This window comes from Teleopsis dalmanni, chromosome 2 (assembly GCF_002237135.1).
Source record: "Teleopsis dalmanni isolate 2A chromosome 2, ASM223713v2, whole genome shotgun sequence".
NCBI classification, from domain to species: Eukaryota; Metazoa; Arthropoda; class Insecta; order Diptera; family Diopsidae; genus Teleopsis; species Teleopsis dalmanni.
Genome location: NC_051847.1, coordinates 147,288,644 through 147,304,905, shown reverse-complemented (window position 1 = coordinate 147,304,905; position 16,262 = coordinate 147,288,644). Strand labels below are relative to the sequence as shown.

General features: G+C 28.8%; 2 protein-coding genes across 5 annotated transcripts; both read left to right on the top strand.

The window, feature by feature from the left end:
* Nucleotides 1–6: 6 nt before the first annotated feature.
* LOC119682875 (putative tricarboxylate transport protein, mitochondrial) lies at nt 7–16,249 on the top strand. 2 transcript variants are annotated; one of them, XM_038096404.1, is made up of 5 exons: nt 7–662; nt 14,611–14,838; nt 14,925–15,051; nt 15,106–15,329; nt 15,410–16,249. In XM_038096404.1, exons 2-5 carry the CDS (start codon nt 14,637–14,639, stop codon nt 15,811–15,813), a joined length of 957 nt encoding a protein of 318 aa, XP_037952332.1. In that variant the 5' UTR covers nt 7–662; nt 14,611–14,636; the 3' UTR covers nt 15,814–16,249. The 2 variants fall into 2 exon arrangements, with proteins under 2 accessions (XP_037952332.1, XP_037952331.1); XM_038096403.1 differs by lacking the exon at nt 7–662 and adding an exon at nt 10,212–10,349.
* On the top strand, nt 3,441–7,751 carry LOC119682876 (putative tricarboxylate transport protein, mitochondrial). 3 transcript variants are annotated; one of them, XM_038096405.1, is made up of 5 exons: nt 3,441–3,560; nt 6,363–6,584; nt 6,672–6,798; nt 6,859–7,082; nt 7,164–7,751. In XM_038096405.1, the coding sequence occupies exons 2-5, from the start codon at nt 6,389–6,391 to the stop codon at nt 7,562–7,564; spliced, it is 948 nt and encodes a 315-aa protein (XP_037952333.1). In that variant the 5' UTR covers nt 3,441–3,560; nt 6,363–6,388; the 3' UTR covers nt 7,565–7,751. The 3 variants fall into 3 exon arrangements, with proteins under 3 accessions (XP_037952333.1, XP_037952336.1, XP_037952334.1); XM_038096408.1 differs by having other exon boundaries at nt 6,352–6,584; XM_038096406.1 differs by lacking the exon at nt 3,441–3,560 and adding an exon at nt 4,425–5,129.
* Nucleotides 16,250–16,262: the final 13 nt, after the last annotated feature.

The following is a 16,262-nucleotide window of genomic DNA, read 5'->3' as shown; positions in this document are numbered from 1 at the left end:
TTACAACAATAACAATAACAATGAGCAACGAAATTAGGAAATTATATAAAAAGCAACCCAACCCGACCGACCAACTTGGTATGAGACTTGACCATGCGCATTTCAAAATTTATTACCAAACCTGACATTTTACCAAATGTTGGTATGAGTCACGCATTGACGCCGGCTAAACAAATCCGCGGCTCTCGATACCTTATAAACGCTAATTTTTATTTTTAAATAAAAAATGCATATAATTATAAGAAATAATATTGAGTATTAGTGCAAGTGGTAAAGTAAGGCTTTTTGCAACTGTTACGGAATAATTTCCAGAGCAAGTGAAACTGTGTATTTATAAAGTGGAGAAGAAATGTGTAACTAGAACCCACTAAAGTTATTACAATAACAACAAAAAGTTTTTCAGTTTTTAACTTGGTCATTATTACATAATATTGATTTATCAAAAAGCCGGCTAAAAAGTGAAAGTAGTGAGTCTTCCTTGGAAAATAAATGACCTTGTATAGCAACGAATTCAACTACAAAAATTTCTAATAACAACGGAAGAGAGTAAATCTCCAGGAATTAACTTATAGCCAACATATATATCTACTTATTTTTATGTAATAAAAGTTTAGAGCAATTGAAGAAAAATTCTACAACGTAAAAAACAAACTTTAATATTGGTAAGTTTGATAAGGAAAACATATCTTTGGAAAATGTATTAATACTATTATAATTAATATTAATCGAATAATTGATATTCGAAGTATTCTACGAATATATTCGAATATTCGTATTTAAAATTAGAACAAATAATTTGAGTTCTATAACAATATAATAACGATATAATATAAATATAAATATATAAAACAAAATATCATCATTTAAATATAGAAAATATACTATACTATACTGTCATTGTTGTGTAATAATAGTATGTAAATATTAAACAAAGAAGAAGAATCGTTTCAAAGAAACTTTAGAAGTATCTATTAAGTCACACAAACTGAAATGATAGAATAATCACGTCTCAATAGTTTATATCAGTATTATATCGAACTAAATAAAATGATTCAATTAGGACTACATTAATAAAAATATTCCCATACAACTAGAACATATACCTATCTAGGTACATTTTAGTATAAAATGGTTAATTGAAGCTAATTGAAAGGATTTCATATTATAATAAGTGTAGTAAAAATAAATCCTTTATTTTTGCATAATATTAAAGACTTATTTACCATAGTTAGAATGATCCTTTTTAAGTCAATTAAGGACCGCTTTATTTTGCCTTTCTCGTCCCTATTGACAAAAAAACAAGACCATTTTCACAAACCACTCTTGAAGCAAATTTTTCACCAGAAAAATTGTTAGCCATGGATAGGAACAGGTATTAATCAATTAGTGGACTATAAGATGAATGCATATCAAAGAAAAAAAACTGTAAAATATGGCGTATTTTCTCTTTGTTAGTGTCCACTTTTTATGGAAGCTAAAATAAAATTAAGTCAAATTACAACCAAACTTGTAAAAATTTACCTTTTTTTTTTTAAACGAAATCTCATCATTCTAACAGCATTTAGCGTAATCCATTTGGTCTTATATAACGCAGGATACAGATAACTAAAGCCATTTATTGGGAAAATAATGGATTTCTTTTTACTACTAATATTTTCACTTAAAGTATATCAGGGATCATGGATCTCTATCAGTACTAAACTAAATAACATATTGGTACGGAATGGTTAAGTATTAATGATGGTTAATATAAATTGAACAAATTCCATATTACACTTTTTAAATAAGCAATATATTCTGAATCTCTAACAGTAATAACCTCAAGGAAGCCCATTGAGTAATAATACTTATATAAAAAAATTAATAGTGAAAAAAAAATAATATAATATAATATAAAAACAAATGGTTCAAATGGTAAAGTTGTTTTATAAAATATATAAACGATATTTTGCATTACTCAACGCCTAAAGAACTTTGATTACATTTTAAGATTTTTTATATGGAATCTTATAAATTTAAAAAAAAAAACAATTTAGTTCTTAAAAGTGTGACATATTTTTATGAAAAGTTTTTTTTAAATAGTTTTTTAATACTATATCGGCGGGCTTAAAAACTCATAGTTTAGAACATTAGTGAAAAGATTTTCTAAATTTTTAAAATTTCAATCTAAACAACTTTAGGTTTGTATAATTCAGACACAATTGATACGTGAAGTTGACTTTTTTTATTTAGTGAGATCAGAACAAATTTAAAAATTCTTAAAAAAAAATCTTTAAAATTCATCACGTTTTACCAATAGGATTAGATCGTTATCTTGTATTGGGTAAACAAAGATTCTAACAAATACATGCATCAATACATTATTAAACTCAGTGTATTATCTGTGCATGAGTAACTATTCCAGAACTTTTATGTGGTTCTTATTCACATAAAAATTATAATTATTCATTGAAAAAGTAAAGCCTTCTACAAGCATATTTGAATTTTAATCAAGGATTTAATATATTATTCCTAGTGAAATAATATAAAAGGTGCCAGATTCTTTTCTTCACTTTTTTGGGTTTCATCGGGTTTCACGTAACTGTTTCTTTTATACTCATTTTAGACTCTTCCAAATACGTACCTGTTAGTAAAGTCATATTAGGAATGGTAAACAGCCTTTGAAAATTGACTTATGGCTATGAAATGTAGCTCCGTCCATTGGAGTCGGTAAATTCAGAATCCCCACCAACATTAAAGCAAAAAATCTAGGGTATCGCTCTCGACAAAATGTTGACCATTTTTGTGCGTAAAGATACAGTTTTCTCTTAAAGACTACGATTGCATAGCAACAATGTTTATAATAGGTGTCCAGCAAAAACTGTTCTATCCCAATTGAGTTAAGAATATAGTCACATATGCTAAAAATTTACTTGTCACGCATACATGCGTTAATTTCCAAGTTTTAAGCTAACTGTAGCTCTACCCCCAATAATATCGCCCATCTGTTTTCATGTCCTAATGCACACACCAACTTAAGTCCAATTGATCGTTAGCTCCGTTGTATTGAAGTAGTTAGGTTTTTCCGCCGGGACCCAAGTTAGTCAGTTAAAATCCCACCCATACTTAATTTACCTTTGTTCCCAAACAATTTTCTCACCTTTCACTCTTTCTTTTCTCAACCATATCCTAAGCTACGTATTTGAAAATAAATAATACTTTTGTCTTTTCCAAAGCATTAAGAAGCTTTTGTTATGTATGATAATTTGCTTAATAACGTTTAATGCCTGCTATTAAATAAAATAATAGTGACACTTACATCGTTCAATTGATGCAAAATATCTATATGTTGGCGAAAAGTCTTTCTTGATGTTAATTGAATATTTTAACCTAAAAAAAGAGTTAATACTTTTTAATATTAATCTGTCATTTTTAAAATATCTAATTTTTTTTAATGGATTATACTATATAACATTTTATCGGATTGCCATTTAATTACTCAAAATTCACTTTAGGATGTCTTTATCTAAATTATTTGTTTAAGCCAAACAACACTACAAAAATGACGGATTAATGTGAAGGTACTTTTAATATGCGTAGAGAAGATTTTTTTTTCTGTTATCTTTAAGATTAATTTTTATCTGTTTCTGTCATTTGCAAACATGATAGTAACCTTGCTTGTTGCCAGTTTCATGGAATAATGATGTTGTTACCAGAACCATTGTATAAATTCTTAAGGCATAAAATTTTTCTTATCATCCTTGGATCGCATTTTCATCTAATTTTGCTTTCAAACTATTTTTTTAGCTACATTTAATTTTTTGGGTTTCTTAAAATGTAATAAATATTTCTAAAAGTTACCACCTTTTTGTTGATCTAGCCAATAATGTTCATAAATGTCGGCCAAATAGCCAAACAGAGAAGAAACATTTTGTCATCTTAATTTTAAGTTACACTGATATTTATCCGGGAGATATGGTAGAAGTTCCTTTAATTCAATAAAATTTTTTGAATTATTTTTTATTTTTTGAAATAATCCGATTGTTCATTTAATGGGTATTCGTGGGGTTATTGAACTTATAAACTAAAATAAAAGCGAAATTCGTACAATTTTTATAACACAACACAGTTTGAAATAAACTTTATTTAAAAAAAATTATAAACATATTTACTTTCTAAATTAAAATATTTAAAATGTTTTGAAGTATTATTGAAACGTATTTGAAATTATTTATATGTGTATACTTCTGTCAATATCATATTTAAAGAAACGTCACTGCCAATTCAAAATTTGTATGACTACAGTTTGAAATTATATGTTTTACTTTTAACAGTTTGAAAAGGACTGATACTTCAAATACTCAAATCTTTAACCAAATTAAATATCGTGTTTAACAATAAAAAGAAAATATATATGAAAAATTAAAATTATTAATTAAGTGAATTTGACAATTATTCGCAGGCACTTAAAATGCTTAGTTAAATAAAATTGAAAACTTGTAAACTGTTAAGTTATATATTAGTTTCATTCTACATTTGTGAATTTTGTTTATAAAACCAAAGTGTTAAAAGAAAAGTCCTAATAAGGAAAAAGAGAGGTGGAAATAACAGGATTTACGTGAAAACCATGTATTTGGTTGTTAATAACATGTTTGGAATGCATCATCTCAGTCGTTATTATTTGATAAAGCTCCTGCTTCTAAAAAGCAGATGGAAAACGATACCAAAGTCTTTTTTTACAAAAAAGAGATGCCGTGTCGCTTACAGTCGCTTACGTTATAGGCGCAATTCCAAAGGTAATTGAAAGGATCCAATGCAGGAGATTGGAAAAATTGTATGCTAAAATATTAAAGGTTTTGTCATAGCATGGTTCTATATATGATAAATATAACAACAACACAAAAACAGCTGAAAATCCAGCGATATTGTTATTGTGTACAGCAATAGCGACCACAACAGCAATAACATTAGCGTCTACTAAAACAGAATTCTTAGTTACTTCAACGGAATAGCCTGTTGTTATCAATAAATTAGTAGTGCGAAATTCTGCAGTTTCAACTTAAAAGCCGACATTAGCTTCTTCTAAACTGAAAACAAAATCAATAGCTGTTCCAGCAGCTGCTATTGGTCCAAATCCGGCAACTAAATAGGTGAGTGAACCTCCTAAAATTACTGTACTAAAACTAAAACACAAGACCTTTAGTAAATTCCTTAAATACACTGTTGTTGTTCATAAAGGATATGAATAACTTATGTAACATCAATGCTATTCTAAAAAAGAATAATTTTTCCAATTATTTTATTTATATTGGATGATGTTATATATTATTTTTACCGCATCCATTTACATTATCTGTCACTCAGTTTAAATTTATTCGCACTCGAAATTTTTTGCATTTGCAGCGTGTCATTATAAATATCGTGTTATATAAATACAATCGTCTTAAATTCTGGGAGTACCATCTATCTCCTCAATGCAATGTAAATAAAGTTATGGTCTGTCACTTCACATTGTGAAATTGGAGCTTAAAGCTCACAATCCGTAATGCGTTAACATTCCATACCAGTCACTACTATTAGATCATTTCGAAGTCACTATTGCAGCATAGTCACTATTGAGAACATTTCTTTTCCAACTGTTAAATCAAAGACAATTTTAAAATTGTATTTGCTTTTAATGTTAATATTAGGCAACAGAAAAAATCGATCAAAATTTAGATCGTCAACCCATACACTTGAAGGTAGTGCTTAACAATGTGTCATTTTTAACCATCCGTTCTTTTCTATAGAATTCATAGAATTTAAATTAATAACTTTTGCAGCTTAGAAAAGAGAAGAACAATCAGTGGAGAAGATTTAATAGAAATTTGGTTTGATTGGATAGATCACTATTAATAGTGATCTTAAATGATCACTTTATCAAAACATTATCTCTTTTATTCTATTATAAATAGTTTTATAAAAAATAATAACAAACTCTGTGGTAAAAAACAAACATAATAAATATTCCCACCTTCCACTAATAAAATGTTTCCCATGTTCATTTTTATAGGTCAATTTATGATACCTTCTAACTACAAATTAAAAATTGAAGAGTCACAAATTTGTGATTTGATAGGTTGCCATTTAGTCATAAACGACATTACATAATAATATATAGAATTAGAAAGACTGATCACTGCTCGATTTAACCATTGGTATAATGATTGATATTCAAGAATACGTTCGCCCTACAACACAATTCTCAGCAGATTCCTGCCTGAAAACTGTACATATGACATATGCTTTAGCAAGGACCTAAGCTTCGATCCAAGCCTGTCTTCCTTTCCGTTAATTTTTTCTACTGTAAACTTAAAAATAAAATAAAAATAGTGATATTTTAGATATATGCTAATAACCTCTTAAAACGATGGATCCTTCCAGTGGATTTAAAAATCCATTTAGTACTCGGCCATGGATGACAAATACAAGTGCGGCTGCTGCAGTTGGTGGTGGTTCGAACGGTTTGAAAGGTATTGTTGCTGGTGCTATAACTGGTGGCATTGAGGTTTGCATAACTTATCCGACTGAATATGTGAAAACACACTTGCAATTAGATGAGAAAGGTGTTTAAAATAATTCAATTTTCTAATGACCTATTTTTGTATTTATAAATAGAAAAACCTTCATAATAAGAATAATATGAATTTCAGGTGATAAAAAAAAATATGAGGGCATGGTCGATTGCGTTAAAAAAACAGTTCAGAAACGGGGTTTCTTAGGATTATATCGAGGTTTGAGCGTACTGCTATACGGTAGTATACCAAAGTCTGCTTGTAGGTAATATAAAAATTTCAAACTCAATACTTTTAGAACACAATTTTAATTTTGAAATTTTAGATTTGGATCTTTTGAATTTCTGCGTTCAATTATGGTTAATGAGAACGGACAACTTAGCAATCAAGGGAAACTTTTAGCAGGTTTAGGAGCAGGTGTTTGCGAAGCTATTGTTGCCGTTACGCCAATGGAAACTATAAAAGTGAAATTTATAAACGATCATCGTAGTGCGAAACCACAATACAAGGGATTTGTGCATGGCGTCGGCACCATTATACGTACTGAAGGTAAATTTACAATATTTCCTATAGAAAGGAATAATTCTAATGTGTATATATTTTATATTTCATTTGATATTTAATAAAAAGGAATCGGTGGCATTTATAAAGGTCTTACAGCTACAATACTTAAGCAAGGCTCAAATCAAGCTATACGCTTCTTCACTATGGAAACCTTTAGAGATTGGTATAAGGGCGATGATCCTAAAAAGAGCATTCCTAAATTGATCGTTGGTGTATTTGGTGCTATTGCTGGTGCTGCTTCAGTTTTCGGCAACACGCCTCTGGATGTAATAAAAACACGTATGCAAGGCCTTGAAGCTTCAAAATATAAATCAACGGCGGATTGTGCTATGCAAATGTTGAAAAACGAAGGTGTAACTGCATTCTATAAGGGAACAGTACCGCGTTTGGGACGTGTCTGTCTAGATGTTGCAATTACTTTCATGATTTATGACTCGTTTATGGAACTATTTCGTAAAATTTGGTAATAGGGCAACTCATCACATAAATTGGTTCAGTTTTAAAATGATTCAAAGAGTAAAAACGAGGAAATCATTTAGTAGGCTCAGATCCCGCAACAAGCATAGAAATGGGAATTTTTAGCATGTGTGAATTAAAAAGTAATTGTGATTATACAAACGCATCACTTAATAGGTGTGAAATAAGAAGTTAATATATTAAATATTATATGTTGTATTTATTTATAAAAATTTGTATTAATATTCAATATTCAAGAAATAAATGGTCATAAAAAAGTATATATTATCTCCGAATTCATTTTTAATGCAAAATCTATTACATTTCAAAATAAGAAAAATATAATTATTCGATATATATATATAACATTTAAGGATATTGCTGCATTTTTACTTGATAAAATACGATCCAATAAAACCTTCCATATATAGTGTAGATACAGAAAAATTTGTTAAAATCTTTGTAACTGAGTCACTATCTTCACAACTAAGGGTAGATTGACATGGAACATGGAAAATGGTTATACAAAGGCATTCTATGGAAATTTTTGAGAACAACGGTAAAATTTTTTTGGTGGTATATGTTTAAAATTACTTTAACTTATGTTTAGTAATCTTGATACTAACAGAGATTTCAGTAATGTCATCATTGATACTTATATTAGGTGTTTTCGGCGCTGTTTATTAGAACTTTGTTTATATAACACTGTAGTGCTGTTAGATTAAGAATGTCGCCATCGGGGGGAGGTTATGGATCCGGGTGAGGTACCTACAGTCGAGTGACAAAAGATACTCGTCAACACGACTAATCTTGGTATTGTCGTAAAGGACAGAGAGGGAGAAAAGCTTGCTGTCAAACTGCCGCTTATAGTTGGTGCAATCTGGAAGAAGCTTCCGACCAAATAGGCGGATTCTTTCCATTTGGGCGAAAGAGATTGCATGCCAAAAGGAGAAGACGTAGGTGTGTAATGGACGAATTAGTTGCTTATAGCAGAGTAGTTTAACTTTGCAGTTACGTGGGGGATGAAATTGTGTTGTGAAGATAGGAGAATGCTAAGATATTTCAGCTTTAAAGCAAGCTGAAGGGGAGCACAGTTGAGTCTTAGCTCAATGTCAGAGTTACCAAAGCATCTGACATTGTTTTAGATCTGTTTCTATTGAGAAAATGATATTACTAAATTTTAATCACATAAAAATGGTATTGATCGCTCACTAATATTTATATCATATCATTCTTAATTGGTTTATATTTCGTTATTTAAATTTTAATTACGGGAATTACAGTTGAATACTACTTCTATTTCTAATATTCTTCTTTTTTTTATTTCTAGTATATAATAATTATTCAGTCACATTTTACATATGATTGAATTGAACTTCTAAAAATGACTGGTCCAGACGTCTGCCGGATATATTATATCCTGTAACATAAATAAAATTAATATTTCTAAGTTTTATTTTTATTTTTCTTTCTTGTGTTTTTTTAAATAACACAATTTATTTCTTATATCTATAAAATTTTTTCTTAGTTATATATTTGTTATTAGAATTGGTCTATATCTTAGGGTATAAATGAGCATCTTAGGGTATAAATGATATATAAACATTTTATAAGATATAATTCATTATCAATATCTACATAGATAGCATTTATTATTAGTCAATAAAAAAATTCTACATGTAAAAAAAGTGTAATTAATTAAAAACTTCAAAATATCACATACATGACTTAGAAAAAAACTTTAATCGTATACTAAGAAGTAGTTCTTATAAAAATTACATCTTGACTCATATCACTAAGGCCATGTGCGAGTACGAGTAAATTGAGGTAAACTAAATTGAAATTTCCTAGGGATTTATTTATTTATTTATTAAACACCTAATTTACCTAATTTTTATTTAATTTACCCTACTCGAAATTCTGATAAATACCAAAATTTGCTGCCATACCGACATAATTTACTTTTTCCCTCAATTTACCATAAATTTACTTGAACTCGCACACGGTTTAAGTTAGGAAATACCCTGTATATTCGTATATTCAACTCGTACTGTTTGTATCCGATAGTGAGTACTCGTTACTGTGCTTCACTAAGTCTGTAGTAAAATTATCACGCCGATAATTAACTGCACTTCCCTTCCTTTACTGTGCTTTACTTTTGCGTTGAAAGCTTAGAGCGTCTGTTCAAGCACGCCAACCATTTTAATAAGCACGTTTTTCTTCATTATTAAATACTCTTTAAAGCATTCAAAATATAAAACTTGCCACAAGTTTTATTCCAAAGAGCAGATATTTAGCATTTTTTTTTGAGAGGGATCACACAACACGCACAAATACATACACGCATTACACAAATTATATTATTGTGCTTACCTACCCGATAGAACTAATCAAGTTTGCCATATTTCCAGTCAGAATGTATTGTTGTTGTTGTACTTACTTGTTGGTCGTTAAACTTTTGTGCTCCGAAGGCACTATATGACGTGTATATGTCGCATGAGCATTTTGTTAGCTATAAACTTATGTTTGTGTATATGGGCATAAGCTTTTTCCAATCAGATTTTGTTGTTTTTGTTTTACAGTGTCTCTTGCGCTGTTGTTGGTTGTGTTAAGTTTTTTAAACATTACTTCTGTTAAAATGAAAATATGGAAATATGGGCAGAATAGTTGTCTGGAGGCGATCGTACGATTGAATTGTTTTTGCTGTTGTAGACAGATCGGTCTCGGAGTTTTTAACTGTTCACATTTAACTTTCGAATTTATTACTAAAAAATTCCATATTTTGCATAAATTCATGTAAGATTAAAAATAATATTTTTGAGCAAACTAAGCATAAAAAGCCTTAACAGTGACCTTGTGTCAAAAATATTAGAATTTTTATTCGTTGCGATCAAATAAATAAAATAAAATATCAAAAATTATGGCAGAAAGTGTGTCAGTGTTTCGTTTGAGTGCATGTTTATCTAGTATTTTTTTCCTATTGATCATTTTTGCTATAGCAGTTGTTGTTGTTCTTGATGTATTTTGATGCAGTAGCGTTGCAAACGAAAATTTAATTTTAATATATTAATTAAATATACACTGCCTTGTGTGTAATTGTCAGCAAAGCGGGAATTATGCAGCTGATCATGTGTCATAATTGAACAAAAAAATTATATTTGCTTTGACGTATTTTAAATATTCTTACATAATAAAAAAAATAGTACGGGCGAAAAAAAAACGACATTATTTTTAGAGTAATTCTCATATTAATATTACTTAGCGATGTTGTCTTTATGCATAAATTAAAAAAATAAGAGCGGCATATATAAATAATAACAAAAACTTATGGGAGCCGCTGCGAACTGAACCTTGAACGATCGTTAGGCAATCAGCCATCTACTAAAGTGACAACTATTTTTTTAATATATATATATATATATACAATTGTTGTAATCATTCTTCTTAGGTTATGGTTAAAAAAAATTATATTTCTTTAATTTTTATTTTTAATTTTCTATAAAACGTTTACACTTACAATTATCGACTCTCATTAGCAAATTTTTGAATGAAAAATTTCACTTGTACTAAAATATAATATGATAAGGACGCAGTGTACATTATCATATATTAAACATGTACACATAATCATTACATATCTATAATTTTTATATTAATTAATATAAATTTATTATCCAATCCCTAAAAAATGCTAAATAATACCTCCACTTCTAGCTAACATAATATTGATATAGCTCTTGACAGTTTCTTATCGCAAAATTTTTATACGTTCTACTTTTTTGTTATACAAGGTTATGTAAAAAATAAATAACCATATATAAAATTGTTGCTAACTTTAAATATTTATTATTATGTTATCTGTCTAATCTACATTACCACTGAGCTTGCAGATTTCATACCCTTGAAAAAAATCTCTAGACTACACTGATAAAAATATGTGTATGTTTTGATGCTTTTGCCGAGGTACTTTGGATTTTGGACCTCAAAAAAATGTCTCACATAAGTGCAGTGCATTATGTTACTTTAATCTAATATACCGATTATTACGTGAATAAGTTTATCTCAACAGTTTATTTTATTGTATATTAAAATTTCACTGAATCAATTATTTTCCAATTTTACTAGCATGATTAGCCGGTAAATGTTATGTAAATAATATATCACACGAATACGTTATCTTTAAATTTTTATTGGTCTACTAAGCTTACCGTAATTATTAAAAAAAGAGAACCTTTAATTGTTATTGTTATGGTTTAATAAAAATTTTAAATTAAATTTTATAAATTAATTTAAAAAATACATATGTAGATTTATATACCGTTATACAACAGCTCCTATGTTTAATTTTTTTTAAGAAATCTTTTCCACATTGAAAATGGTTATACAGAGGTGTTATTTATAAACACTAATAATAATGCTTAGTATTATTATCCTGCTAGCATTGTAATTGTTGCCCATGTTAGTATTACTTTTTTATTTTATTTAGTATTTTTATGATATGTACTATTATTATATATATATTTGAATTGAGTTGAGAAATAAACACATTAATGCTTACTATAAACATACAAATGAAAAAACTCCATAAAAAAAACAAATTTACAATAATAACAATGTTGTTTTCTCTTACGATAGGAGTTGTTTAATATATGCAACTATATATATGTGGATAGTGGGGAGATATAAAACGAAATCAATGATTTGCAATATAACTATTTGTGTAAAGTGTTGTTCTTAATTAATGTGAATTTTGAGATCGCCTTCACTCCAAATGGCTTTTACTCCATTGTGTGAATGAAACTGATCTATGAGTCCACTGACAACATGAAGGTATTTACTTATTGTACGAATGTCCGTATACTGCCCACTAATTGTGAAAGTTGGGTTTTGCAAAAAGAGGGTAGTGTTCGCCGATGATGTTATAAAGTGTCAGTGCCTTGTGTGTAGATAACCTCTCAATGCTAAGATCTTTATGTAAATCCGTCGACTTAATCCCACACACCAGTCTTACGATCCTTTTAAACGATTTAAATTAGCATGAATAAAGACTATTTAAGGAGGCCCTAATTTTGTAGAAACTAGAGTGCTTAAAATGTTTACTATTGAAGCTAAGAAATATGTTACCATTAAAATGGAATAGGAATGGAATGTAAGTAGCTTGATTAATACACAAATAGTATTTCAAGAGGAATTTTTCTTCAAAAGTATAGTCCCAAGTATTTTTGGAATCTCGTCATTCTATGTAAACGTTATTGACATATAATATTAGTAGGTATTGATTACATGTTCCAGTGATATATTTTACGGTATATCACTACTCTATGTAAGCGTTTCACATAATCCAATAATATGTATTTTTTATTTTCGGAGCCAATATAGCAGTATGTAGATGTGATCCTGATTGGTATTTGTTATTGGCTACGTTTTTATAATAAGTTACACAGATATCATTAATTTTAATGATATTATACAAAGCTGATTCCATCCAGCCATGTAAATTTTGTATAGAATGGAAAAAAGTGTGGAGTCTTATAGAGCTATTGCTTCTATTACTTTGAGAGATGACAGTTTACCGTAAATTCTTACTATGTTATGTATTCTTACTATGTTCCCGAGCAAAATGAAAAACGTCCATAATCATAATTATATCAGCATAATATACTTTTTCAAAGGCTTTAACATTGTATATCAAGATTATGCACCTTGAATATCTGTTACTTAAAGCTAACTAAAGCTATTAAAACACTCTTCACATTAGTAGTTAAGCAGAATATTCATCTTTAAAGCAGTTTTGTTCCTTTGTTGAGATATTGAGAGAGTTTCTTACTGATTCAATTACTCCACTATTGTTGTGAGCTCTACAATGACAGTTTTCATTACACAGACTATTACTTGGATAAACTTAAATTTCAATTACTTCAAATCTTATGGATGATATATATGTATAACATCAATGCTTTATAGTCTTAATGAATTTTCTAACTCATATTATTTTATTATTATGTGGTATATCCATACAAATTACATACATATGTTACCAAATTAATTGATTTTTTCAGATAATTCAACAGAGTTTTATCATCCCTTTGTGTACTTAGTGTTGATATACAATACAACTTAGCATTATTCTATTTTTTGATATTATATTTTGTTTTAAATTCCTCCACTCATATTATATATATATATATATATATAATATATATATATATATATATATATATATATGTAATTGTACATATTCTATAATATAAGCAGTTATTTGTATTACAAATGACATTGTCTGATCGTGAGAACTGTTAACCTCAACTAGGCCTCATGTAATTTATAGAAACTACATTTTAAAGATGAAGGTGATCCAAGTTTTTCCCCGTTTTAATAACTAGTTTTCCAACATTTACAGATGCAAACATTTCATAAATTTTTTTTTTATTGATATATTTTACCTATTCAATATTTTTATTTTCTAATTAATTATTTAAATTCATTCAAATATTTTTTTTAAAAAATATGAAAATCTTTTGCAGAAATTAAAGTGCTGAAATATTTACTATTGAAGCTAAGAAGAATGTTATCAATAAAATGGAATAGGAATGCAATCGAAATACGGGTATATTTGTATAATGCACAAATAACTAGATATCTTAAGATTAACGGTTCAAATGACAATTAGTCATTCCACCGACTTCTGGTCTTACTTGAGCTTGCTTAAATTACTTGAATCTTAAGTAAGTTAACTGGTCTTACGAAGCCAATTGAAACGTACTACAAGCTTTTCATGATGGTCAATGAAGATATAGTTATTTTACTATAAATAGCACACCTCTTTTGAAGAACTCGAATTGAAAGATTTTAATGTAATTGAAATGATCTTTTTACGATATATGACTTAGGGGCTTTATTCTTAGATTTTTAATATGCGATGTGTAGAAAATATAAAGAAATTCATTATTAACTATATTTTTTATATTTCAAGCATTAAACTATTGCTCTTATATTTTATAAATATTTTAATTCTTATCTATCCAATGTCTTAATAATAAAATCAATCATATTTCAGATACATTCTAATAACCCTTAAAAACGATGGATCGTTCCAGTGTTAATGCATTTAAAAATCCATTTGGTACTCGACCGTGGATGGCAAACACAAGTGCAGCTGCTGGAGCTGGTGAAGGTTCGAAAGGTTTGAAAGGCATTGTTGCTGGTGGCATAACTGGTGGCATTGAGATTTGTATAACTTTTCCCACTGAATATGTTAAAACACAGTTGCAATTGGATGAGAAAGGTATTAATAGTTATTGGATATCGTGATAACAGTTTTCTACAGTTATAAAAAAGCCTCATCAATAAAACACAAAAACTGAATTTTAGGTGCTAATAAAAAATATAATGGCATAGCCGATTGCGTTAAAAAGACAGTGCAAGAACGTGGTTTCTTTGGATTATACCGAGGTTTGAGCGTACTGCTATACGGTAGTATACCAAAATCTGCCGCCAGGTTATATAAATAAATTAAAATTAAAAAGCATTCCTAATAATATTTTAATTATAGATTTGGGGCTTTTGAATTTCTACGTTCACATATGGTTGATGAGAACGGCCAACTTAGCAATCAAGGAAAACTTTTAGCAGGTTTAGGAGCAGGTGTTTGCGAAGCTATTGTTGCCGTTACGCCAATGGAAACTATAAAAGTGAAATTTATAAACGATCAACGTAGTGCGAAACCACAATACAAGGGATTTGTGCATGGCGTCGGCACCATTATACGTACTGAAGGTAAATTTACATATTGCCTATAGAAAGGAATAATTCTAATGTGTAAATATTTTATATTTCATTTGGTATTTAATAAAAAGGAATCGGTGGCATTTATAAAGGTCTTACAGCTACAATACTTAAACAAGGCTCAAATCAAGCTATACGCTTCTTCACTATGGAAACCCTTAAAGATTGGTATAAGGGCGATGATCCTAAAAAGAATGTTCCTAAATTGATGGTTGGTGCATTTGGTGCTATTGCTGGTGCTGCTTCAGTATTCGGCAACACGCCTTTGGATGTAGTAAAAACACGCATGCAAGGCCTTGAAGCCTCAAAATATAAATCAACGGCGGATTGTGCTGTACAAATATTGAAAAACGAAGGTGTAACTGCATTCTATAAGGGAACAGTACCGCGTCTGGGACGAGTCTGTCTAGATGTTGCAATTACTTTCATGATTTATGACTCGTTTATGGAACTGTTTGGCAAAGTTTGGAAATAGTGCAAGTTATCATATAAGATGAGCTTAGTTTAAACATGACATTATTAAATGACAGAAAAATGTAGTAGGTTTGTTGGTTAAGTGCTTAATTATTTCAAATAATAAAAAAAAGAAGAAATCATTTAGTAAGTTCAGATACCACAACAAGTATAGAAATGGAAGATTTTAGCATATGTGATTTAAAAAGTGATTGTAAATGCATGAACGAATCACCTAGTCAATATAAAGTAACAAATAAATATATTTACATACATATATATATTCATTCATTAAGCATCTCAACAACGTATTTGATAATTGCCAATTTATATAGAACGAACTTATATTTGTCAATATACGAAATTTATATGTCTTTAAGCTAATTTTATTAACTTGCATAAGAAAGATATTTTATCTTGTATACGCATTAGAGAAAAATATATTGAAAGAACATAATTTTATGGTTGCTA